At 41.8% G+C, this 25,725-nt stretch overlaps 1 protein-coding gene across 1 annotated transcript in view; it reads right to left on the bottom strand.

The window, feature by feature from the left end:
* Positions 1-8,246: 8,246 nt before the first annotated feature.
* Positions 8,247-25,725, bottom strand: part of VAMP2 (vesicle associated membrane protein 2) — a 47,633-nt gene continuing 30,154 nt past the window's right edge. The window contains exons 2-5 of the mRNA XM_076340827.1: positions 16,379-16,493; positions 12,582-12,740; positions 10,502-10,553; positions 8,247-8,347 (exon numbers count right to left, since the gene is read on the bottom strand). Of these exons, the coding sequence (XP_076196942.1) occupies positions 8,331-8,347; positions 10,502-10,553; positions 12,582-12,740; positions 16,379-16,493 (343 nt within the window). The 3' untranslated portion in view covers positions 8,247-8,330. The remainder of the gene's footprint in view (positions 8,348-10,501; positions 10,554-12,581; positions 12,741-16,378; positions 16,494-25,725) is intronic.

A 25,725-nucleotide genomic window follows, 5' to 3' on the forward strand; every position in this document is an offset into this window, starting at 1 on the left:
TACGAAGGTGCATACTGCACTTTTATCAACCTTGGTAGGGCAGAGAATATATCCAATGGCAGAATTTGCTGTGGAATCACAAGCCTTGGAGATTTTCAAAACTCATCAAGACAAACCCTGTGCAACCTGATCCAACCTGAAAGGTGGCCCTGCTTCGAGCAGGAGATTGGACTAGATAAACCCCAGGGGTCCTTTCCAACCTAATTTTTCTATCATTCAAAGGAAAGGCTTTTCCCTTCCTGAATTAGAACATGGCACAGATTCCATATCAGGCCTGGATTTAGTGAGGACGAATGAGGGGTTTTTTTGTTGTCTTAAACAGAGAATGGAAATTCTCTATATGCTTAAGCACATGTTGAAGTCGCTTCCAGAACAGAGCATGCTTTGCTCTTCACTCTGGGCCGGAGAGTGTGAAATACTCAACCATCTGTCCATTTTAAGTCTACACTGCTGAATTGGTGAGATAGCACCTCCAGAGGCTGCTTTTCTGTGTTAAGACTCAAGCATAAGTCATTAAGGAAAATACTAACTAGCTGGCTACAAACTCATTTCCTGCAATGGCTAAAACAAGTTTATAATAAGAGTTCATATATTGCCACTAAGAGAACTTTTGATGCTGCAAAACAAACTCAAGTTTGCTCACAGTAGATACTGGCTATGTTTCATCTCTTTCATACTTGGAAAGAGAACATATCACCCAAATGACAAATGCTTGTCTACCTATATAAGCAGTTCTTTTGGAAAGGGAGAGGAAAAAAGAATAGGAGTTGTCAAATAAAAATTTAACCTCTACAACAGTTGGTGTTTCCCCCTCAAAATGTATTTTTGCAACAGACAAAGGATGTTTTTAAGCCCCGCTCTTGAGTAGGAGGTACTAGTTTCTAATCTTTCAGTGGTGCTGATATACATAATGTGACTAATATTTTACCATGTATATGGTCGGGGGAGGGAGGACTTTTCATTTACGAGACCAAGTAATGATGTTTTTCATGACAAGTAGTGGGCTATCAGTAACATTTTATTGTGCAGACCTGTGAGTGTGTCTTAGCTACATTAGCATTTTATTTTATTTCCAATCTGGGGAAAAAGCAAATGGAACATAGATTGAACTTAGCATTTCTAATGAGAAAAAATATTCTTTCATCAATAAATAGGCTTTGGAAGCTAATTATTTGACTATTTGTATAGCTGCTAATTGCTTCAATAATAGATAAATAATACTTAAATAAGTAATGGTTAAACTGTATACTTATGGCCTTTACTATACATTTCTACTTTTATTCAGAATCTTTTTTCCCTTTAAGTTTTGTGAAAGGCTGAACTTGCATTATTTAGTACACTGTCGCTTGCTAGTGGCATGGTAGCCGTGCTGACCACTGAATTTTCAGGTCCAGCCAACACTACCGTGACTAATGGAGAAATTGTTGCAACCTTTCAGGTCAATACTATAAATATTAATAGCTGAACTTCTGAAAAAAATTACGCATTGTGCATCTATGAGTTTGTGGCTCCATTATGTGCACTATCTCAAACGTTGATCTTACAAAGAAAACAACAGCAGCTGCCATTATTTACTCTTACTTTAAACAAACCTGCAGCTTATCAGGGGGAGAAACTAATTTCAAAGGACAGATTAAAATATTGAGACCTCTTCATTCTTTTAAACTCTTTTCATTACAAAAGCTCAGACCACCACCACGTGTTCACATATACATGACAGCAATGTAATGGATTCAGCAAAGTGATTTTCCATTCTCTCCTTAGACGATTTATTGGTGGACAAGCATAGATACTCGAGTGGAACAAGGGTAAGCAAAATAAGCTGTGTCAAAAAGGTTTCATTACTGGCAGGCCGAAATGCTATCAACAAAGTGGGCATTCAGTACGTATCTTTACTGCACCAAGCAGTCTGGAGCCCTTAATTGGCTAAAGTCCTTGACCACTTCTGCAGCTGACGACAGCAGCATGTTTTTGGACGGTACACACCAAATTGCACTCTCTGCAAAGAATACTAGATCATCCTTCCTGCATATATCTATCTCCTGCGTTTTCAAGAAAAAAGTGAAAGGAAGTAAATTCAACTACCATTTGTCATAGTTCATTTTAAGTAGTAGTCCATATGCACTTCAATAGACTAGCACTGCTTAGTTTTAACATACGAAGGGTGCTCGTAGGTATAGCCACTTATAAAAAGGAACTTACTGAGTGTTGGCTTTATTTCACTTTTAAACAGTTTCCCAATTTACTATCTTTTCATTATCACACTATCCTTATTTGCTGTTTCCTCTCTTTTCCATCAAAATTGATGAAATTACTGTTACAAGAAATGTTAAATACATTTAATTAAAATTCCAGTGTTACAATTAAAGTAGTGTAGCAAAAATGCTGTTGTCTAGCAGTCAGGAGCCTTCTTTTGTATATCACATAATTTTGAACCAAATTAAGATCCAGGAGCCGTATTCTGCCTCCAGTGTTCTCGTCCCATCAGTGGAGGCTGGTTTGAGGACAGCAGGGCATTATGGGGAGGAGGTTCTGCTCCACTCAGGCCTGCCTCAGCTCTGATTGAGGTCAACAATAACAATATGGCAGAAGGCAGGGAGTCAACTCAGAGGGCAGCAGAACAACCCTAGCCCCAATATGCTATGTTCCAAATACACTACGCTCCAAAAGCACAAAGGCTTTCTATGAGAACAAAGAGAGACTTGAAGAATAATGGAGAAGTCAGACACTGTGAGAAGAGCTGAAGGATGGAGAAGCTTTTTTCATATTTATCTTTGTTGTTCTCTATGATATTTTCTCTTTGAGAACAAGTACTTTGCCCTTTTAAACTTATAGCACATGGCTTCTTTGGTTGAATAGAGTGTTACGTATGAACCACGAGGCTGTATCCATGTTTTAAACCAGTACAGGTTATGATTTTTGCTTTGGAGAGTTAGCAGATGCGATACAGTCATGACAGAATGGGGTTACTGCAGAAATGACTCATTGTTGAATAATTAAGTGTTTACTCCACCAAAACTGCATGTAACCGGACTGCCACAGTTTTTCTGCTTTATTGTAAGATGTAGCTTTTAAATGTCAGTGCATTGGGAAGAAAGGTAAACTCCTTGGGTGGGTCAGATCTCTTTTTATGTATGTGTTTAAAGGCAGACAGTCTTCTGGTTCTCAATGGAGAAAAAAGCTATGAGCATATCAATGGAGACATACATTAATTAAATAAGGAAGGGAAATTAGCTGAAGAGGAAAACAAAATCCTTTCTTGAAGTGGAATAGAAATGTGTTTCTGAAGGAGGCCAGATGAAGAAAGAACAACTGATGTGAGATTCTGGTTTGATTGTTTCATACATCCCAATCCCTCCTGAAAATAACGTCACCATCTGAGAAATCTTCAGCCAATCATTTCTCTAGACACAATTAATTTTTTTCAAACTTCAGCCTTTTTGGTTTTGCTTTTAAAGAAGATAATTTGAGGGTGCTTGTGCTTTCTCTTGCGTGAAGAAACACATGCTCAAATGTATCTCATCTAGCAAGAGGGACCTAAATCAGGTGAGAGGAAGAACTGGCTGGAAGAACATCTCACTCTTTTGACTACACAGGGGGCCCAAAGGTTATGATCTGTTATGGGTCTAAAGTTCAGGTCAGGACAGGAATCCAGACCAAAGAGACTTTGGTCTCTTCTAGGCCTTTCTCCAATACTCACTGTGTACATTGGGAACGAGCCCAGTGCCTTATATGGCTACTGCTTTAGCCCTCCTCCCTGTTTAAAGGGCAGGAGAAGCAGGGTTGAGATCTAAATCCTGGATCACACCCAAGAGCTCTCTAGTTTCTTTGTGAAGGTCTAGCACCAACACGTACGATCAAGGTGCTGTCATAAAAAAAAAATAGCTTATACTCCCACTGGGTGGACAACCTCCCATGGAACAGAGAAAAACTCACTCTGTAAAAGCCTGAAAAAGAGTTGAGTAACGTCTGAGCTTCTAAAAGTTCTTGAAGTTTGAGTCTCCCATGGTAGATGCACTGCTGAGAAGCAGAGATTACCATTTTACAGGTATGCTCTAACACTGATGTCATGAACTTGCTCTTAAGAGCTAAAATCCATTGTATTCAGACAAGAAGTAGCTCAGCTGTTCATAAAGTTAAAGTTATGTGAAGCCCTGTCAGAGGAGCAGTGACAGAAATGAGACACAGAAACAGGAGAATTTCAAAAGGTCTTGCTACCCAGACAAAAACATAGCAGATTGTGGCTGTTCTAATTAATTCCTTGTACAGTTCACACTGTCCTGTTCTTCCATCATCGTGAACGTTTAAGTCACTTGTTGCAGATCACTATTTACAAAGAAAAAAGCCAAGTATTTTACTTGCCTGAATTGTTCTCAGGGCTAATGTCATGCAGGTTCCAATAAAATTAAAGTGCCAGCTTTAAAAATCAAACTGACTACGTTTCTAAATCACTTCTTGTCTTACAGACCCTAGGTTACATTCAGAATCTTTATCAGATTCTCCCCTCCTACTTCTAATAATATCGGATTATGTTGGACTATGTTGGATTGACTGTGCTGTTACATAATGTTGTCAAGTGAAAATCAGGTCAAGTGCCCTGTTTGGGCTTCTACGCTACTTGCTCCTGCAAGTTCTGTGTACCAAATTTTTTAGGTTTAAAGCCACATTTATGTTATTGCAAGGTGAGCTAAATTAAAAGGAAGAAGGTGTAATGCCCAAGCAGGACCTTACTAGCCTGTGGACAGAGGATGCAAATAACACTTCTTCAACCTCAGAAGCTGATGTGCATTCATTGGTGAATGCAGCACTGTACCAGCTACTAGGAAGGAAATTAACTCTATCCCTGCCGAAACCAGGACAATTGGCAAGCCAAACAGCAGCTGTGATACAAGCACAGACCAGCTCCTAACCATCCCATTTCAGCTATACTGTTTCTGAATGGCATATCATGCTAGCATCCTAGCTGAACAGCTGTAGCCCAGAAATCGGAGGAAGAATAAGCGCTTCTTATAAGGCTAGAATATGCAAGTCTCAAACCATGTCTAACTCTGGCTAAAGCTATCAATATCCTTGCTTCCAGCCAGAGAAGTCTTCAGTTCAGTCCCCAAGATGGCAGTCAGAAAGCAATCAGCATTGCAGTCCCCTGAGGGTTTGCTGGGGAGTGGGTAAAAGGAAGCCCTTTTGTGCCTTTTTACCAGCCCAAGGTAAAAACCTAGGCAGTAGTTAGTGATGAAGAGTAGTAGTTGAAATTCCAGCCAGTAATTGGAATTCTAATCAGTGCTGACTAAACAAGAATGAGTTAACCTTTTCATCGGAAATGTACTATTACACGTAGGCAGTTGTAACTGCATGGACATTTTAAATGTAGAGGCAGTGAGTGGAAAGCAATCAATCCTGGCTTCAACACAAATAAGATCTCCAACTGTGTTTATATAGATCGTCCTCTGTACCAGTCTACATATACGCGATGGTGTTGCACAATCTATGACCCTGAACAGTCCTATATTACCATATTCTCCCTGCAGAAGAATTAACCCTCTGCAGGAGCAGTCTGACTCTGGGTCTGTGCATCAGGGAAGGACATACTTGTTCATGCTGCCTGGGCTGAATTAGAAATGTTACATGGCCTATCTTACCAATTGCGACCAACCAGCACAACTAGCAAACATTGAGCATTCACGAGCACACTATATGCAAACTTAAAAGAGTTAAACACATTAATTTAGCATATTTCATTAGCACACAGGAGGAAATTGTCTCTTCAGAAACATTTTACAACCCGCTAAAGGCTAGGTTTCTTGACTAAACTCTTCCTTGCAAATTCTCACCAACATTTAGCAGTCATCCCCATTAGTTACTGTTTTGAAGGAGAATGAGTACACATTCCACAACCAGCAGTTTCTCTTCTCCACTCTCCCTTAAAGCTCCCACTTCGATTATTTACTTGCTTGAGATGCGTTAGCTAGGAGGATGTAAGCTTTGCACCCTTATAGCAGTTTTACTACAGTTTCATTTGGAAACTTTGCATCTTTGTAGCTAGAGGGTTCAAACTCTTTGATGTGTATTTGCAGCCATATTAGCTCAGTAGTCACTTCAGACTCTCATAGGAGAAGGCACTGTGTACATTAAGGATCTGTATCAGCTTATAACCTTACTGATTGTACCATCTCCAGTGGAAGCTATCTTCATCTCCTGAGTCCTTTCAGCATTCCTGTAAAGAAGCCCTGTGAGGATCAAGCCACGCTCAACATGGGTGTGGGTGGCAGGGTCTCACTCTTAGTAGATAATTCTTTCATACCAGCTAGCCAAATATCTTAGTAGTTTAAAAAGGGTCCTGAAGCTGGACGGCTTATTCCTTTTCCAGCGAAGGCTCAATTGTACATAGCATTTAGTTGTGGCACCTCATGGAGTCGGGCCCTTCATGACAGCAGAGTTTTCTGTCTGGCCCATGAAGATTTTAGAATTGTTTGTGTACTCGCTCAGCTGAAGGACTGAAGTGAACAGGGCATACCAGGGAGTCCAGTAGCACATCAGTAACTTTGAAAGTTAAGTTTCATTAAGACTGCGGCCACTTACTACTTAATGATATGAAACAGTACATGTGAATATGAAGTAATAAATATATAGGGGAAAAAATGCAACTGGAACCTTTCAACTGATCATTGCTTATTCTCGCTGCAAAATTCTACTTAAGCACAATTTGTATATACATCCACTGCAATGAACTGGTCTGGGTCTCTGTTTTTTTCATCTAAGACCATGTCAAGAGAGATGCTCCACAGTGGGAATATTTACACTACTATTATCACTATTTCTATGCCCTAATTAAATTGCGGGGGGGGGAACCAACCCAAATTTATTTTCTTTTAATTCTATGAGTTCTTAGAAATTCTGAAGGAGTTATCCTAAAAAGACCCTTTCAGAACTTCCTGGCTCAAAATTTGGTAATTCATTATTAGTTTGGTTAACTATGATTAAACTAGTCAGTGTTTAAAAAAGAAAAAACAAGGAATTCAACATTTAGGAGAAACCCTACAACAAAAGCATACAAGAACTTTCTCTCAAACCGCAATATATAATTTCTCTTAGTTACATCAAATGTTAGCTTAAACCAATTGAGTATGAAAAATATCTCAGCTGAGCACTTTACAAAGACGACACTATAGTTTACGAACCATACACACACACAAATTAAATTACATTTTTAAAATGCCTATTAACACCACCACTTTGGAACAGCATTTCTCTGCCTTCCTCTTCTCCAGGAAAGCTTTGCTAGGCACCCTTCCCTTTCTCGGCCTCTCTCCACTGTTCCCTCTATTTACCCATACCACCTTCCTCCTGATTTTTGAACGGTCCTCACAGTTGCGACCATTTCTGCAAAATGGTGCAGAGGTAGCTTCCTACAATTGTGCTGGGAAGCCACAGACATCATCAAAGTTGTTCATGTGCTTTAAGTTAGGGCCGTAAATATTGGGGACTGGCATTCAAGAGAGTCCCATCAAGCCTGACAAACAGTGCCTTCAGTTTTTAGCAAGACACCGTATCTTGGTCATTTATGATGATTGTATTACCATTTTTGCATTTCACTGGGCTTTTTCAAGATTGTGCTAGCTAATGCTTTTTTGGTTGTCACACAGTTTTCTTTCTGGCTTTCATACTGAGGCCATCCTGGTTGTACAGAACACCCCATAAGGAAAAATTTAAATCCATAAAAGATGATAATCCAGTCCTATTTATTTTTTGCAGGCAATGCTTTTAGACTTGGATACTACAACTAATCTCAAAAAATCTGTGTTTGGTTGGCTAAGTTGAAATAAGATGTCTTACATATATACTTGTAGGTACCACTCCCTTCAATGGGAGTAGCAGATACTCACTACCTCAGAAAATTACATCTGATAGTGGATTTTGCCATCCAACTTCAGGTGCTCAGATAGAGAATTTTGGCCCTAGTGTTTGCTGCAACCTTAGGTTTGGGTTCAGTCCACCTGACAGTGTCCCTTTAAGCAGGAGCTTCTCCATAGCTGCATTCTCTGATTCTGAGATGTTTAGGATGCTTTTCATATACTACAGTTTCTGAAGGTCAGTGTGTACACATTTTAAGACACAGTGAGAAGACAGCGTATGGAACTACTTGGCAGTATTTAGCTGGTACAGTTTCTTGTGGAAACAACAGAATTCCAAAACACATCACACTGAATGCTTATGGGTTATTACAAGCAAAAATCCCAAGACACCGGGAATTAAAAAGCGGAATTCAACAAAGGAACACTGATAGCGTTGGTTGATATGAACAAAGTTGTGCCAAGTCTTCCTTCTTCGCTTTTTCAAGTGGAGAAATAAACTGGGAAAGAAAGCAGAAGGGAAAAGAAATACATAAACCAACAGTTATTACAGAGTTACTGTTGTGCTTTATCTCACAGAAGCGTGTGCTGTCAAGAGGATGGCAAACACCTTTAGCACACCTTTGCTGAAAGAGCATGACATGTCTTGCACACAGTATGCCTTCCTGGCTGGAACGGGGCTGCTTCTCCCATGTCAAAAGGAGTTCGGAAGGGGAACTGCAGTGGAAAGCAGGGGAGACTGCGGCTCGAAAGACAGAAAGGGCAAGGACTGATGGTGATGTTAGCTGCCACCCTCAGCTCCAGCAACACCTGCAGTCCCACATGTTGTAACTCTTCCTTAAAAGCAGGGCACCAGCCTGCTTTTCCAGGGCTCCACTACCAGGTTGGTAGGAAGCCTGGCTTGGGCCATTTCACCACCCATGGTAGCTTGTCGCTGTGAGGAACTACCCAATTTACCTGCATCTATAGCCAGCCCTGCATGGGGGATATGATCTTGTTCCCACTGAAATCAGTGACTGGAGAAGCCGTGCAGGCCTTGTCTGTGGCAGCACTTGAACGCTTGATGTCAACAGGATTTAAACATATACTTGAGAGCTACTGTAAATAAGTACATCATTGAGTTCAATACACAGGGTCCTTCCTGAAGCTGCAACCTTTAGGCACTATTACAGAAGGATCAAATAGACTGAAGAAATAATTTAAGATCCAGAGCTTAAATAGATTTAAATCTCACCAAACTTGCACTAGATCTCACTATGGTGAGCCATGACCTGGTTTGACGATGTGACGGTCAAGTTTGTGATTAAATACCCTAAACCCAACCTAAGCCATGTCAAACCTGCTATTTAAAACCAGGAGGGAAACAATGTCATTACTTATATATAATTTCAGGCTTAACTTCTAAGAAGAAATTATGAGCTATCTTGTCTGCTTTTTACTTTCTTGTTAAGATACACATAATGCTCAATGATGCATATACACACAGCAATCAATTCAATGGCTGCACATCTGTCTTCCCAGCTTGCTGCACTAGACTGCAGAACAAAGGCCCGTCTTTCCCTTGAAGCCAGTTGCCTTGAGTACCCAGTTAATATAGTTAATTAATATCTAGCCATTTCCCATTCTTGCTGTATCAGTGTTACGAAACCCTAGAATTATTCTGGGTCACTCTGGTGCCAGCATTCATAAACTAATAAACTGCCACATGTATCTCAATCCATTTAGTCATGTCTACAGGTGATTCTGTAAGCCTTCTTTACAGAAGCAACAGAGGAAAATGAAAACATGGCGAATACGAGGCATGTAATTTGAGAGCTGGGAATTAATTCATATCCACAGTCGAGCCTTCTAGTGAATCTCTTCTGGGTTACTACCTAGATTGTCTAACTCAAGAAATCTCCCTTTTAGGAGTTAATGCCGTATTACAGTTATGTCACATAACAGCTGTTGCTAACACAGAGGTTACATAAATAAAATGTTCAGTTCCTGTCATTAAAAGATCCCTGGGTCCCAACCAGCACGACTGCTATTATTCATTTATATGCTATCTTTCCTGTAACAAATTTATGGAATGAGATGATCTTTTGAGACAAGAAATCGGTAAGACTTTGGGCCATCTTTTAACAATATTTAGGTATTCAAGATGCAAAGGGATTTTCAGAAGCACCAACATCTCAAATTCCAGCTGATTTGATGGGAACTAGGCACCTACATGCTTTTAAAAAAATCATCAGATGCCCGTTTGCCTGTGGGCCTTCACCCTCTTTTTATAGGCATGAGGTAATTCAAGCATTACTGTTCTCACTAGAAAACACCAGGACTGTGGCAGTGGTTGTAATGAAAGGAAGATACCTGAGACTGCATAAAAATTTATATATACATGAAAAGGGAGAGTCTTTAATCCTAGGGAAAGTTATGTAACATGCTAATGTAAAATACATTAAATGTCAACAAATCCTACCTATATAAGTGTCCAGAGAGTTTGCAGTAATTCTCACTATAACAGCATGACACTAGAAGGGGAATTTCACAAATTAATCAGTTTAAATATTTTATATCCATTTTTTGTTTTGGTTTGGTTTTTTAATATATCAGCACTTCGTAAGTCACAGAGCTATTGAGATCATAAACAAAAGAGAAAATTAATTACTCACTTATAATTATAATGAGAATGACTGCGCATACTACACCAAGGATGATCATCATCTGTAAAAAGAAAGTTATGAGGAAAAAAAAGAGAAAGTCAGGTTTTCACATGAAAGACATTAAGCCCTCAGTTTTTTTGCTTTTACTTAGTGGCTCATTCCTTGCACTTTTAATTCTTGCAAAGACTCACTGCAACAGACTTGTTAAGGCCCCAAATTTAGTGTCAGTGTTAGGAACAGCTGACCACCAGCAATGGACATAACCTCTTGTCAAAGCTAGCAAGTTCTTGCCCACCAGCTAAAATGCAGTGACCAACCTCATCCATTTCCAGCAGTAAAGTAAAGAAAAAGTAAACTTACGAAGTAAAACAACTCCAGAGGTGATTTAAGTGGCTGGATTAACACGTGGCCACGTACCACTTTATACTGGAGCAACGTGGTCACTTTTCACCACGTTGCCATAGTCAGGGAAGAGACAGCTGGAGATGTCTAATGCCTAGTAGCTATTTGTGCTGGCTTTGTGTACTTGTGCTGTTGAGAGAGGTAACCCATGCTAGCCAGCACAGTTTCCAGTGTGTTAGCCTGGAAATAGCTCATCGCAAAGTTGAAATCTGTTCACACAAGAACAGATATGTCAGAGCCAGCTGTGCACAGACCATAACAGCACTGAGCTGTGTGGGGTAGAAGCCCCCACGTGAGACTTGCTGAATGCTATTGAGGCCACCAGAGATGCTGCAGTCCAATTCCCATCATTACCCCAGTGAGAATGGAAAGACTAAAACAACAAACACGGACATGTCTAATCAAGGCCTTCATTCCTCCCAATGTATGTCTGGAGGACAGAGCCAGCCATTGGCTTGCAGGAGCTTTATTTATTTTTTCCCCTCCTTCCAGAGTTTAGGACCCAGAGGAAAGACAGGGGGATTCTGTTTGTCAGGGTAAAGCAGGAAGGGACAACGAGGAAAGGAGAACAAAGGTAGGTTTGAAGGTCTAGTGTAGTGTAGGTCATTGTGGTGACTGCAGTCAGCATTGGTGAACCTAACTCAAAATCTGTGTCTGTAGCTCCCAAAAACCCTGCTTCCTGCACTGTCAGGCAAAGCAACTGGGCAACAACTAGAAGAGGCCCAGAGGAACTGCTCAGTTGAATTTCTAACCTAGATCCACTTATTTTTGGAGTGTTTCTGTGTGTAGTTTACCCAGAATATTTTGCCTTGCTTTACATTTCATAGTCCTGTGAATTGAAGAGACAAAGCAGGCAACAGACTGGTAAGAGATACATGTGAGATTCTCCTTTGGGAACAGGGGGGGTTTTTTTTGGGTGGACGTGAATGATCAGCAGCAAAGATGGTATTGAAGAGAAATGGAAATGAAGCTGAACTTTTGGCATAGTGTTCATGTGTTGGTGGTGCATGAGTAGAAAGAAGCAAGGATATGGGGTCTTATATGAATAAGAGGAGCTGAAGTTTCTGGGTCCAGAAAACACAAGTCCTTGAGGAGGTCTGAAAAAGCAAAGGAGAGTGAGGTTCCCTCTGCTCGTGGGAAAGGATGGGACTGAAGACAGCAGAGGAGAGAGCTGGTTGATTAAAGTCCTGCTCTATCCTAATCTGCCCCTCTTTAAAAGAGACTGTCATTTCCTCACTTCTCACAGCGGTTTGTGGAACCAAGTATTTTTTTGGTAGTTTACCTTCCTAAAGAAAGATCAAGAGGCTGATGATCTCCCATAAGGAAAAAACTTATTTTCTCCCACCACTAGAATTCACTACACCTGTTCAGGTTTTGTCATTCACACAGGGAACTGACATGAATTAACATGGAATGCTCTCCCATCCCTATCTGCAGGCACTGACTGAAGCATCAAAATTCATATCTACATTTTATATACTGCAGAAATTATCTAAAGAATAGGTTCTGGTAAAGATCAAAGTTGCTTGACTTATTATCCTGGAGCCTAGAGGGCAAGGCATCTCTTTCTCCCCTTGACAAGAAGAGACCACTTAGAGATGCCATCCTGCAAGCAAAGCCCCATTAAATGCAAGTGAAAGTAATGTCTGCCATGAAGAGATTCTTAACAAGAATTTATATCCCTTACCTTGCAATTTTTCCACCAGTATTTTCTCTTCAGTTTGGCTGCACTGGTTTCAAACTGTGAGGCACCTGCTTGCAATGCATCCGCCCGGTTGTCAAGTTCTGATAGCTTCTGGTCTCTTTCTAGCACCTTGTCCACGTTCATTCTCATGATGTCTACCACCTGCAAAGGCACAGCCTCACGTTAGATTCCACTCACAGTAAAGCCGAAGGTCACCGTATGTTCACACTCTGGAATATCACATATCACACTGAAACCAGCCATTTGCCATTATGGTATGTGATGGCAATTACCTGGACAGTGCCTCAAAAACCATGCCTATGGAAACAGACACAGTGAGAACAAGATGAACATAGCTATACTGTGCTCAGATGCCCTTAAAGGTAAAAAATAAAGGGACATTATGAAATACCATAATTAGTTTCATTAAAGCTTTTTATTTCTTTTAGTCTACAACTACCTAGTTCACTATAGATACAAAAAAACGATGGAGATCAGTATCTCTACTACAATTTGGTTGACATTTGTCCAGTCATCACTAAGACCAAGCCATTATTTTCCTTATACATTTAGTATAATTACCTTACCTGAACTAGAGAAATTGGCTAGATAAAGGCCACTCTAAAGGGAACTGTATGTATTTCCTGACCAAGGAATTTACTCATTCGGCAGATCTTTCTCAGGCAAGATGACTTCACAGCCATAATTTGAAGTCCTGCTTGAAAGCAGAGGAGCAGAAAATTTTACCTGAGAAAATTCAGCCTGAAGTGTAGCAAGGAGCTCATGCCACCTCATTGCACAGCCTCAGCAAAAAAAGTGTGCGCAGCCAGTACGCAATAGGTAAGGCCCATTCATGCATATATTTTATACATTGAGTTAGATGAAAATCCTCTTCTAGCAAGCCAATAACTCTAAATAGAAATCCTGTACAAATTAATCTGTCAAATTACACTGTCTAAATGTTAGACAGTATACCAGTCTCGGTAAAGTTGTGTCCATTTATTCTAGCAGCGAATATGGTTGCTGGTCTGTTACTTCTCATACTCTGTAATAAGGAAATCCATGTTGTTTGTATTTAATGTAATTTAACTATTACCTGCAAAACCCCAGAGTTATTAAAAAAATAGAATCATAGAATCATAGAATCATTAAGGTTGGAAAAGACCTCTAAGATCATCGAGTCCAACCGTCCTAACACCACCATGCCCACTAAACACCACCACGCCCACTAAATACGTGATTTAAATACAGTGAGATGAAACTGGTAGTGAAAGAATTTTTGAAAGGACCGGCATAGGGTTAAATGCTGTTCCAAAACTCAAAAGATTTGTTTCACTTGTCTAGCAAACCTAAAACAAAATCAAATGTTTTGGTCAACCAAAATTTTCTTACTTGCTTTTCCAAACCAAAACCTTCCAAGCATTTAACTTCATATCAAATTAAAAAAACTTTTGTTTTCATTTCTCAGCTAGTATTTAGCTGAATTTTTTCTTGGTACAATGTTTCATAGTGAAAATTTTAAACTATTTGAAAATGCTGAAAAAAAAACACTGTAATATTTCCTACCCATTCTGTCCTTTTTTTCCCCCAGAACTATTTATTGAATTTACCCTGACTGCAGTGAACACTTGTCCAGACGAGAATGCATTTTTGTCAAATAAATAGATGTTTGTCTAGACTAAAAACAAGATCTGAGCCTTTGAAAATAAGCTCTAGGATGCCTAGAGAAATCAGAGGGGGAAACCCAACACGGATATAGCTGAAATACTATATCAGCACTGATATAGCACTAAAAATGTCGGTCATTTTACCAAGACCAAAAATTTTCTCTTAAGCAGAGCCGTGATCGTGTTGCTGAGTTTTGGGTTTGGGTCTGAAGTGCTGTGCAGAACAGCACTTGGAGCAGAATAGCCAGAGGAGTGCAGTGCTGTGCTGTGGTGTTTGGTGCCACCTATAGATTACTTTCCTACAAGACATGAAAGAAAAACAACCAGGAAAGATCTAGTAGGAAGGTCAAAGCAATGCTTAACAGATAGATCCTTAGGTGCTATAAACCAGTTTCATCCTAGTGACTTCACAGTACTGAAAGCCCAGTGGCATTTTTCTCCCTTGGCTATTCTTATACTGTGATTTTCCTATTAAACAAGGATCTGCTGACCATACCAACCTCAGCCTCCCTCTCAAATGGGAGGCGAAAAAAACGTGGACCCTGATTATCACCCGCATAATCCTCAAATCCAAGATCTACTCACTGTTCCCTCATACTGGGGGGAGTTCCTGCCAAAATTATGCCATCATGCTTCACAAGAAGAAAAACTTGCATGGGCTTGAGTGAAAAGTCTTAGAATACAGAGCATCTTAAACACAAAGTGGGGGTTCACTAGCCTCACTGGAGCCATCTCCATTGATCTGCACCACTTGTTTTAGACAATAACTAGCAATTATTTTTCATCTTCTAGGGACAATTACTTTTGCTGTAGCTCACATAAACAATTACAGCACCATCATGATGTAATATGTTCAGGACAAGACGTTTATTTCATTATTCTGACCCAAGACAAAAGCTGAAATGTAATATTCTTTTCCCCACTGCAAGAGACACTCCACTAATGTCAATGAAGTTAGTGTGATGTGAAAATCAGTGATAATGAGAGAACCAGGCCTAGAAATTTCTGCAGACATTTCTTCAGCCAGAGGATGTTCTTGTGATCAGCTCCAAGCATCAGCAATGGGGAGGCCAGAAAGACCCTGTTTCAGATGTTCAGCAAAGAAAAAAAGACAAAGCTCAATTTGACAGGTGTATGTAATTCATCTTAAGAAATGCATTTGAGTTGGATGTTGTGAGGCCTTCTCTACTATTTTTAAAGCTTACCTGGAGCTTTTGAAAATAGAGGCCTTTATGCATTTAAATACCTACTTTCTAATATGTATTTTATTGAATTGGCATTAAAGAATCACACAAGCCCTGGCCAATTCCCCATGGACAGTAAGCAATTAGTTACTTAAGTCTTTGTAGGGGTTTAGCAAAACTCTACGCTCAATACCCAGCACACAAATCTTCACAGCAGGTGTGCAGGGATGCTACAGCTGCTACTGTACTGCTGGTACACTCAGGGACGACACCCATGAGCGGTGGCATGTTCACTTATTCCCATTATCACAGCAGTTAGATGGACACTGGCATTACAGCTGAGGTGGCAGGGTAGTCTGTATGCTACAAGAACTTAAGGATCCACGCTGGAACAGGCACGTGGTCCTCTAAGACCAACAAAAGGAGTGGGGATTTGTTGAGATGCTGTTACGACATCATGTGTGGGTGCCTTTCTTTGGGGATAAATTGTGATGATTAATGAATAGAGCTCTGGCTAATGAACACAGCCCTCAGCTGTACAATTCTCATGGCTTGAATCTATCTATGAGAAGCTGATGGTCTGTCCCTGTGAAACAGCCTGTGAGATTAGCGTCTAACCTTTAGGAAGGCAGGAACATGTTAAAAGAGTTGGTTCCACTATGACATTTCCTCCTAATCTGACTGACTGGGATGAATTCCTGAATTGGCACCAATGCCTACATTTATTCTGCAGAAGTGTTACTGGTACAAATATGTTCGTACTCAGAATCTCTCCTGTACTATCTGCCTCCTCATAAATGCCATCCTTTGGTAAACCTAATTTTCTAGATCCACTGCCTTCAGACAAGCAGAGTTGCTGGATCACTAGGGAGGAAAGCATCTTAAAGAAAAAAAAAAAAATCACATCAGCACCCTTGTGGTGAGCAACAAATCACCTAGAGCCACTTACCTCATCCACCCGGGCTTGTGTCTGCTGCAGCCGTTTGTTGCTTGACACGTTGGTAGCAGGAGGTGGCCCTGCAGCCCCAGCACTGGTGGGCCCTTGGGTAGGAGCTGGAGCAGACCTAAATCAAAACCAGAGAACATAAAAAGTGACTGAAACCCTCTTCACTTGTTCACTTCCCCTTTTCTGGAGCAAGTCAAAAGTACATACCGCTTAAAAGGAGTTTTCCATTGTCTCACAGCCCACTTTTTCCATTCCTGGATCGCAACCCTTCTGTCCCATTCCCTCCCATGCTGCAATTAGTTTTCACACTATTTCTGGATTGGACCATATCAAACTCTTCCCCTCCCTTGCTGCCTTTTTAAACAGCAAGCAATTCAGATTATCTGCCCTAACTTAGGCCAATGGCCAAACTGATCACAGGCCTGACTAGCAGGGCAGAGCTTATGTCCCACTAAGGAAACAGACTCTGCTACTGGTATTTTGTGTTGATGCTAAAGGAGCCAGGGCTGCGACCCTGCCTTCCTTCTCAGTGTGCTGAATGATGCACTCCCCTGCTCCTCAGTCTTTGGCTGGAAGCTAACCAAGTAAAGATAAACAAAAGGAGAGGAGAAAGAAATGGAGGGGAAAGTGGGGGTAAGAATTGCACACAGCACGGGGTTAGTCATCTCTGGCATTCAGCAATGCTTAACCACCCCACCAGTGGTCACCAAATGCCCCACCAGAGCAGCTGGCCAGGCTTGAACATCTGCCATGGACCCTGGATGAATATTAGCAGCAAAACTGTGAACAGACCCCCAAATTCCTGTGCATCAGCTCTTTCCTTAAGCATCAACACTGGCTTTCCTCAGCTTGCTTTAAAACAAAAGACAAAACAAAGGTCCCTCAAAATCCAACAACAGATCCGGTCTGTCTCAGTACATGGGCTTGTGCAGGCAAGTCACCCTGCCAACCTGAACAGGGTCCCTCAACCTTAGCCAGTCATTATTCACACCCACACTTTAACCTGTGAAACCTCAACTTTCCTTTCAAGGGACCCCTGTCACTTCTTCCTGCAGAGAAATAAAACTCTTCCTGAAGCTGCAGAGGAAATCCCTGAGCATGTGAACTGAAAAATACCACAAATCCCACTCATGCATTACCAATGCCTTCCCACAGTGACAGACCGAGAGAACACAGTGTTTCTCTGTGAATCATTCCCTTTTACATCCTGGGGTCTGATTAACGCTGCTGGAATTGTGGCCCCATTAATACACTCTCAAAGTGCCCAGGGGCACTAAAGTTAGTTCCCCAAAGGCACCTTACGCTGCAAAATTCAGTTTGACAGTATCGCCTGCGGGCTGAGATCCCTACAGATAACGCTGACCCTCACAGACTCCCAGTGATGGAGCACCTGTTTGCAGACCCGGAGCACTTCTGTATCTAACACTTCTTTTATTTTTAACTGTGGGTGAGAACATCATTATCAAGCTTTAGCTGAAAGAAAAGAACTTGAGCCGTACACAAATTGTTCATCCTTTGAGGACCTTACAGCCACTATTAAAAACATAAAAGACCAGATGCTGCTGCCACCTGCAACGGAATTACTCCATTGAAGGGCCATGGGCCAGGGTCCCAAGAGTATTTATTCTGAGTTTATGCTGTTGTCACAAAGGATCAAAATCTGACTATAATGTTTATCAGACTCAAATAACGCAAAACAAGATCTCCCTGGAGCATTAACAACTTCAAAGGGAGTTCCTGGTACAACAACAGTGCTAAAATTGAAATTGTCAAGTTTCTTTGCAGTCAAGGAAGTAAATGGGCTTTTTCCCAATCAACACAAGCAGAATTTTTTCTATGGAAACATTGTGTCACACTGTTCACTACTGCAAACCTTCACAGAGCTCCCCTCTTGAGCTATGTACTGTTAGCATCCCAGAGACTACAGAAGGAAAGCGCATGAGAAGTGTTTTTCTTGGCCACGTTTTTCTCTAGTGAGCGTAGCTTATAAGTGCAGCGGTGTTCTTGGTCAAAGCTGTGTGATAACTCAAAAGTTCAGTGCTCTGCCATATACCTTTTCTGCCCAGTAATTTTCATCTTTTTTGCACCTCCCAAGCTGTCCTTAAAATGATTTGGCATAAAGTAGGCACTTCCCAGTTTGTTCTCTTCCAGCATCCTTGCTGCCATCTAATTTGGTTTCAACTGTATTTCCTGGGGCTTCTCTGCTCCCTGTGTAAGGGAGGAACGGATGGGAAGAATGGGTGTTTTTACAGCTGCCCTGACCTTCCAGCAGAGTTACTGTAACTACCAAAGAGAGATGGCAATCTTTATGCTAAGGTCCAGCAAGCTTGTAATTAGCATATCCATCTTAATTAAACGCATAAAATCTAATACAAGAGTAACCAGAGCTGGGTGCTGCCTGCAGTGCAGAGCTACTCTTTCCAAACCTTTTGTCTCTGGAGTTGTGCTCTCCTTACACAGTAAGAGCAGCTGCCTCGCTCACGACCTCGTGGGTCAGAGCAATGAGCTGCCGCAAGCAGAGGAGTGCTCACTAGAAGAGATGCAGCACCCACTGCAGAGGGGACAGCACAAGTTCCCAGACAGGCTCTAGGAAGTCAGTCCTTAAGCACATGGCTTTAATGCCAGCAGCAGATCTTGCAGGTTAACAAGGCATGAGCCCTCTCTTGACATTGGGCAGCATGTAATATCCAAAACAGAGAAACAAGCACAAAGATACCTGCATCACCTCTCCTCCTCCTGGCCTCCCAAGGCACTTCAGAACAGGACAGAAGGGTCTCCATGCTTCTGGCTCAGCCCTACCAGTGTTTGAGCCCTGTAGAAACCATCCTGGCTGGGCAGCAGCAGAAGGCAGTACCTCTGTGAGCTAATGTGGCTCCAGTCCCACACGGCGTCTGTTAAGAGTTTGCCTTTGAACCTAAGTTTTCTAGTAAAGAAGGGAATTGAAGGCCTACATCACTGGAAAACACCAATATTCTCCGGGATATCTTAGTGCAAAAATGCTAGAATGAAAGTCCAGCCTACATTTACATAATTTTTCTATTATTGCCTCTGTACTGTGTCCCAGATGACTGGAGGCTTGGCAACGTGACGCCCATCTACAAGAAGGGCCGGAAGGAGAATCTGGGGAACTACAGGCCTGTCAGCCTGACCTCGGTGCCAGGGAAGATTATGGAGCAGTTCATCTTGAGGGCGCTCACAAGGCATAAGTGGGACAACCAGGGGATCAGGCCCAGCCAGCACAGGTTCACGAAAGGCAGGTCCTGCTTGACCAACCTGATCTCCTTCTATGACCAGGTGACCCGCCTAATGGGTGAGGGAAAGGCTGTGGATGTGGTCTACCTGGACTTCAGGAAGGCCTTTGACACTGTCTCCCACAGCATTCTCCTAGAGAAGCTGGCGGCTCACGGCTTAGACAGGTGGACTCTGCACTGGGTCAAAAACTGGCTGGACGGCCGGGCCCAGAGAGTTGTGGTGAATGGAGTTACATCCAGTTGGCGGCCGGTCACGGGCGGTGTTCCCCAGGGCTCAGTACTGGGGCCGGTCTTGTTCAATATCTTTATCGATGATCTGGATGAGGGGATCGAGTGCACCCTCAGTAAGTTTGCAGACAACACCAAGTTGGGCAGGAGTGTTGATCTGCTCGAGGGTAGGAAGGCTCTGCAGAGGGACCTGGACAGGCTGGATCGATGGGCCCAGGCCAACTGTATGAGGTTCAACAAGGCCAAGTGCCGGGTCCTGCACTTGGGTCACAACCACCCCATGCAGCGCTACAGGCTTGGGGAAGAGTGGCTGGAAAGCTGCCTGGCGGAAAAGGACCTGGGGGTGCTGGTCGACAGCCGGCTGAACATGAGCCGGCAGTGTGCCCAGGCAGCCAAGAAGGCCAATGGCATCCTGGCCTGTATCAGAAATAGTGGGGCCAGCAGGAGTAGGGAAGTGATCGTGCCCCTGTACTCGGCCCTGGTGAGGCCGCACCTCGAATACTGTGTTCAGTTTTGGGCCCCTCACTCCAAGAAGGACGTTGAGGTGCTGGAGCGTGTCCAGAGAAGGGCAACAAGGCTGGTGAAGGGTCTGGAGAACAAGTCTGATGAGGAGCGGCTGAGGGAACTGGGGTTGTTTAGCCTGGAGAAGAGGAGGCTGAGGGGAGACCTCATCGCTCTCTACAACCCCCTGAAAGGAGGTTGTAGCGAGGTGGGGGTCGGTCTCTTCTCCCAAGTAACAAGCGACAGGACGAGAGGAAATGGCCTCAAGTTGTGCCAGGGGAGGTTTAGATTGGACGTGAGGAAAAATTTCTTTACTGAAAGAGTGGTTAAACGTTGGAAGAGGCTGCCCAGGGAAGTGGTTGAGTCACCATCCCTGGAAGCATTATTCAAAGAAATTTATGCAAAACATTAGCACTATCTTAGAGAGGCTTTCTTTTGAAATACATGAAGCATCACAACTTTAAAGTCCAATTTCTCATGGCCTGGCATGATTTTTGGGAGCTACAAAAGAACGCAAAAATCCATCTAAAAGCTCCATCATTGGGCCCTTAGCCATCAGACTTGTGTACTTTTTTTTTTTTTTAGGAAAAGGAAAAAAGTTACCATTGATGCTGAGAATCTTCACTTCCAAGAACAGGACAAATTAATTTTGAAGGGGGGACAAAGCTCTATTATTGTGAAAAAGGATATAAATCCCTAGCAAATACTCGTAATGGCAACCACTCTGCGATATCAGAGCACTGGGTACGCTCTGGGAAAGTGATGAGTACACTTACTTCAGGCCAACAGTACCACACGCTTAGAGCCTTGGCAGTTAGGTCATTCTTTGTATAACATTAGTTACATCCTCGCCCCCCACCATGCCAGATTTTGCTTCAGTTAGCACATGAGCAATCTGACTGATTGAAAGCAGGTGCTGGATCTGTGTATGTATGCATGCAGCCACCTATGAAGAAACATTTGGAGACTGTCCTAGTGATTCAGTAAAATGGTCCCAGCTGACTCAGACATCCTCAGTTCTTCTGGTTACTTGCTGGGCCTGAAACTGGTAGGTCAAAATCATGACTAAGAGATTTCTCATCTCACCTGGATATTTTGGAAGCAATTTACTACTTGGATCTAATGGTTAAAGGGAGCTGCAACTCTAATTAAGAGAAAATTGGAGATACCCAGTGTTACTGTTTTCCATTTCAGCACTGGCTGAAAGAACATTAAGGATGACTGTGTATCTAACATTTTGGGAAGCTGCCTGACACATACTTCCATTTTTGTTCATATGTGTGAGCTACGTAGGAGAAATTTTTTGTGTTAGTCAGACTAGGGAAGGGAGATGCACAATACAAATACCAGGAGGATGCCAGGCCACCACTGTGACTCTGGTACAGTTTACGTTAGGACTTCAATAGCTGCTTTCAGCAACTTGTTGTATCCATCTAAAGTGCTTTTAAAGCCTCCAGCTATGGGACCTAATCCCTTCAAAGTCTTTATCCTAACAACACTGCAATAAGCTAAGGAAAAGCTATTGTCCCCGCATATGTCTGGGAAACAGGTACAGAGAGATTAAGTGACTTGCTCAGTGGCACAGGAAGCCTGTGGCAAAGCAGCCCAGGCCTCTTCACTGCCATCCTTCTGCTCCGCTCTTCTTCAGCTCCTGACTCCAAATCAAAGCTCACAACCTACTTCTAATAGCAGGGATTATTTTCTACCCCTCAGACTTAAATAGTGAGAAACACACAGTTAAAGGTTACAGCACGAGGAAAGTGAGAATTACATCAGACAGCTTTAGCTGGTATCAGCCAGCAAAGCTCAGAGGAGGGGGCAGTGAAAGCGCATTAATGCAACAGAAGAATTGACTAATGATCCCTACAAAAAGTGAAATGAAGGTGGCAATTTTCTATGAATCCCAGTTTGATTCCTCTTTCCTCAAACACTTTCCCTGTTGTTCAAATAAAACATAAAATTGCACTGCCTCTCTTCCTCTTTGTTTTTTTACTGTCCAGGTACCATATTTCTGTAGTAAATATTTACTGTTGTAACCAAACTTATGTATATTTAAGACACTGTTCTTCCATTTGGACCCCTTCAAAAGGCAACTATTCATTTGGGCTTGATTGCTTAAGTAGGGTTTGACAGTCTGTGGTTCCAAAGGCCTTTAAAAAAAAAACAAAACAACCAACCAAACACCACAAAAAGCCCTTTCTTTAATTGTAAAATAAATCAGAACACTTCCATAGCTCTTTACTCTTGACATTTAACTCAATTATTAAAATTAGCTACAAATGCAAATTCATACACTACTTTAGTGACTATGGATGTCAGTGAAGATCCTGGACCTAACAGTAACTGTAGAAACAAACCGCTCTCACATTGTCCCTGGTGCTGAGAGTGTTCATCTGTGAATTTAGATGCATCTGAAAGCTTTAAGGCAGGGAGGATCTCTAAGGAAATAAAGGAGCTCTATAGCCCTAGGGGTTTGCTGTTAGTTTTGAACTTGCTTTGTTTATTCCTATGCAGTAATAGCTAAGACAATTTTTCCACTGCTAATTTGCAAAGGGGGACTTTCTGATAATACTTAGTGTCTTCCACTTTCTGGAGGGATTTGCTAGTTCCCAGTTTTCTGTTAATCAGATTCTACCTCATAGGATTTTATTTCTGCAGTCAGTCAGTTTAGCTAACACTAGCACAACAGCTTTCTTAAAAATCAGTTTGGCTATGTGCAGTTTGACACAGTCCTAACAAAAACCAGTCTAACCAAAGAGAGCAGACTAAAATTCTGTGCTAGCCTATTTACATGCCATCTCTCAGAGAAATTGGTACCTTTGATATCTAAACTCCTTAAAGTTCTGGGCCTTCCAGACTTGTGTGCTTAACTGTACAAACTTAACAATAGTACAGGCCTAACACAGTTGTGTGGACAATCGTGTTTCTATTTGGGAATATATAGATGTGTGTGTCTAGAAATCAAGACACATGAGCTATCCATCCCAACACTTCCTACCCAGATTTTTGCTTTTCCCATAGTGAAATGGGATAGTGTCAAATGGCAGGTCCTGTTACTCTTTCAAAACCACACACTGTCGGGAGAAGTTCAGAGAAAAGACAACTTACTTCTAATGCCCCCATAAAATTTAGTGTCCTTCAGAATTAGGTTCTCAGCCTTCTTGTAGATAATGATGTTCTCTGCCTGTAAGGTGAGAGGACTCTTCAAAAGAAATCCCTGGCTAGAGAGCATGACCTACCCAGTTCCAAGGTAGATGCACTCAGTAAGGTAATTTACTTTTCAGTTCAGTTGCCCACTAATTGTATGTATTTCAGATTTCTATCTGATCTTCCCCCTTCCAGTTATTAACTAGCCTATTTTCATAGGCTAAGTTTATCCCTGTTTTCATTCTATCAATCTCACTTTCACAGGGAAAAAAAAAGCTGCTCTATGGGAGTAAAGAAAGTCATGATATTATAAAACTGGTTAGGGTGAAAAGATAATTAGGTTATTGACAAAGGAGTATCACTGCTGGGCTAGTGGACATTTGCATACTTGGGGGTGGAGGGATTTTCAGACTATGGAAAGATGTTTTCAGTCCTCTGAGATTTCACAGAGGGAGCAGAATTAACTCCCAACAAGAGCAAACAGGCTTCCTTCACTACCAAGTAACCATCACTGCTTTAACAGAGATGTTGTTCTTAACTGTGCTTTTCAGTGTTCCATCTGAGCCCTTCAGTATCAGTAAAGACGTGACTATTGCCAATTAAATGGCTACAGACTTTAACTTAGACTCATTCCATTCTATGACTATCAATTTTAAAACGATTTCTCATGCTATTTGTAATAATTGGGTAGCAATGACTAATAGTGAATTGGTGGTAGGAAAACAAAAAACACATATAAAAGGAATTAGCATTTGAGATGTCTTAATTTTGTGAAGAAAGTTCTGCTTTGAACACATTCCTGTTCCCAAATGTGATTTTCATGTACTACCATCAATATTCTACAAGGACTCTCCCTTATTACAAAATATTTACTCTGATCATCAGCCAAAGAATAATACCCTACATTTAATGTCCTGGGAACACATTTAATTAAATATTCCCACCAGTTTATTATGACTGCATTGACCATCTGGTGTGCTAAATATGCACACAGAGGAAAAATAGAGGAGCCTTAAGACATCATCTTTAATTTGATCATCACTTGTTATGCTAGTAAGGATTGACTGATTTAACTTCTCCAGTATCTTCTATTCAAGCCAAATCAGTATTACTTACAAGGCCAAAAGCACCTGAATTCTAAATCAAGCCAATTAGTTCAGCCAAATGGTTTTTGTGACAAACATAAGAATTTGCCAGAAAGAGCTGCATTATTTCCATAATTTCTCTAAATTGTAGTCTTCACAACAACCAGTTGTGGTGACTCAGGCGGGGTTTCTGTTAGTCAGAAAAGTAACACAAGGCAGGATGCCTCTTCTGAAATATCAACACTACAGAATTTTTTGGATCCTTCTTTCCCCTTGCTGTCAACTCTTGCAAAGCCTGTGGCTTAAGATAAAGTCAACACCATGCAGGGATATGGATTCCACTGACCAGATAACCACTAACCATGATTTGCAGAGGAGTCTATGGATTTGCTTGAAGGATCATTAAGGGTTAGATGACTCAGGGTGCTAGCGTATACATTTTATGTTCACAAATTAAAAAATCAGAACTACACAATAGAAGCCAACCATCGAACATATGCTAGTGTCAAGTGATCACCTATCCAAAAAAGCACCTGCACATACAAATTAATTCCACCATGTCTTTAGATCCCAGTTGACCAGTCTCATCTTCACATTTAACTGGACAAAAGAAAGGTTTAACAAAAATGTATGGAACTAATGAAGCAGACAACCAAGTAGACAGTCACCGTTATAACCTGTAACCTATCTGATCCACTTAAAAGAGCTCCGTCTGCTACTTAAACTGCAGTTAGGAATTGTGTTGACCCAGACTAGACTAACCAAATCTGGGCTCTAACACACCGTGATACGGATTCTAATTTTTACACCACAGCTCTTGCTTCTCCAAAAGCAGTGGCAGCGATGAGGGTTCCCCATCTCTTCCCAGAGGGGCAGAGCAGCAAATTAGGTCTCTCAGGGAACAACTGCAAGAGAGACGGAAGAGCCTCCTGTTACTGAGCACCCAACGGAGCTGGTTAGCTTGCGGGGCAGCCCCACTGCACCTCGCTGCGCGTGGGACCTCTGCTCGCCTACTGCCAGCAAGGCAAGCTGGAGAGGGGAATCTCCGCTGCCCTGCTCAGATCAGCAGGGGACTTTGCCCCTGACAAACCTCTGCATTAGACTAGCCACAGATCTGGGTAATCTCTGATCAAATTAC

Source organism: Aptenodytes patagonicus, chromosome 6 (assembly GCF_965638725.1).
Source record: "Aptenodytes patagonicus chromosome 6, bAptPat1.pri.cur, whole genome shotgun sequence".
Classification (NCBI taxonomy): Eukaryota; Metazoa; Chordata; class Aves; order Sphenisciformes; family Spheniscidae; genus Aptenodytes; species Aptenodytes patagonicus.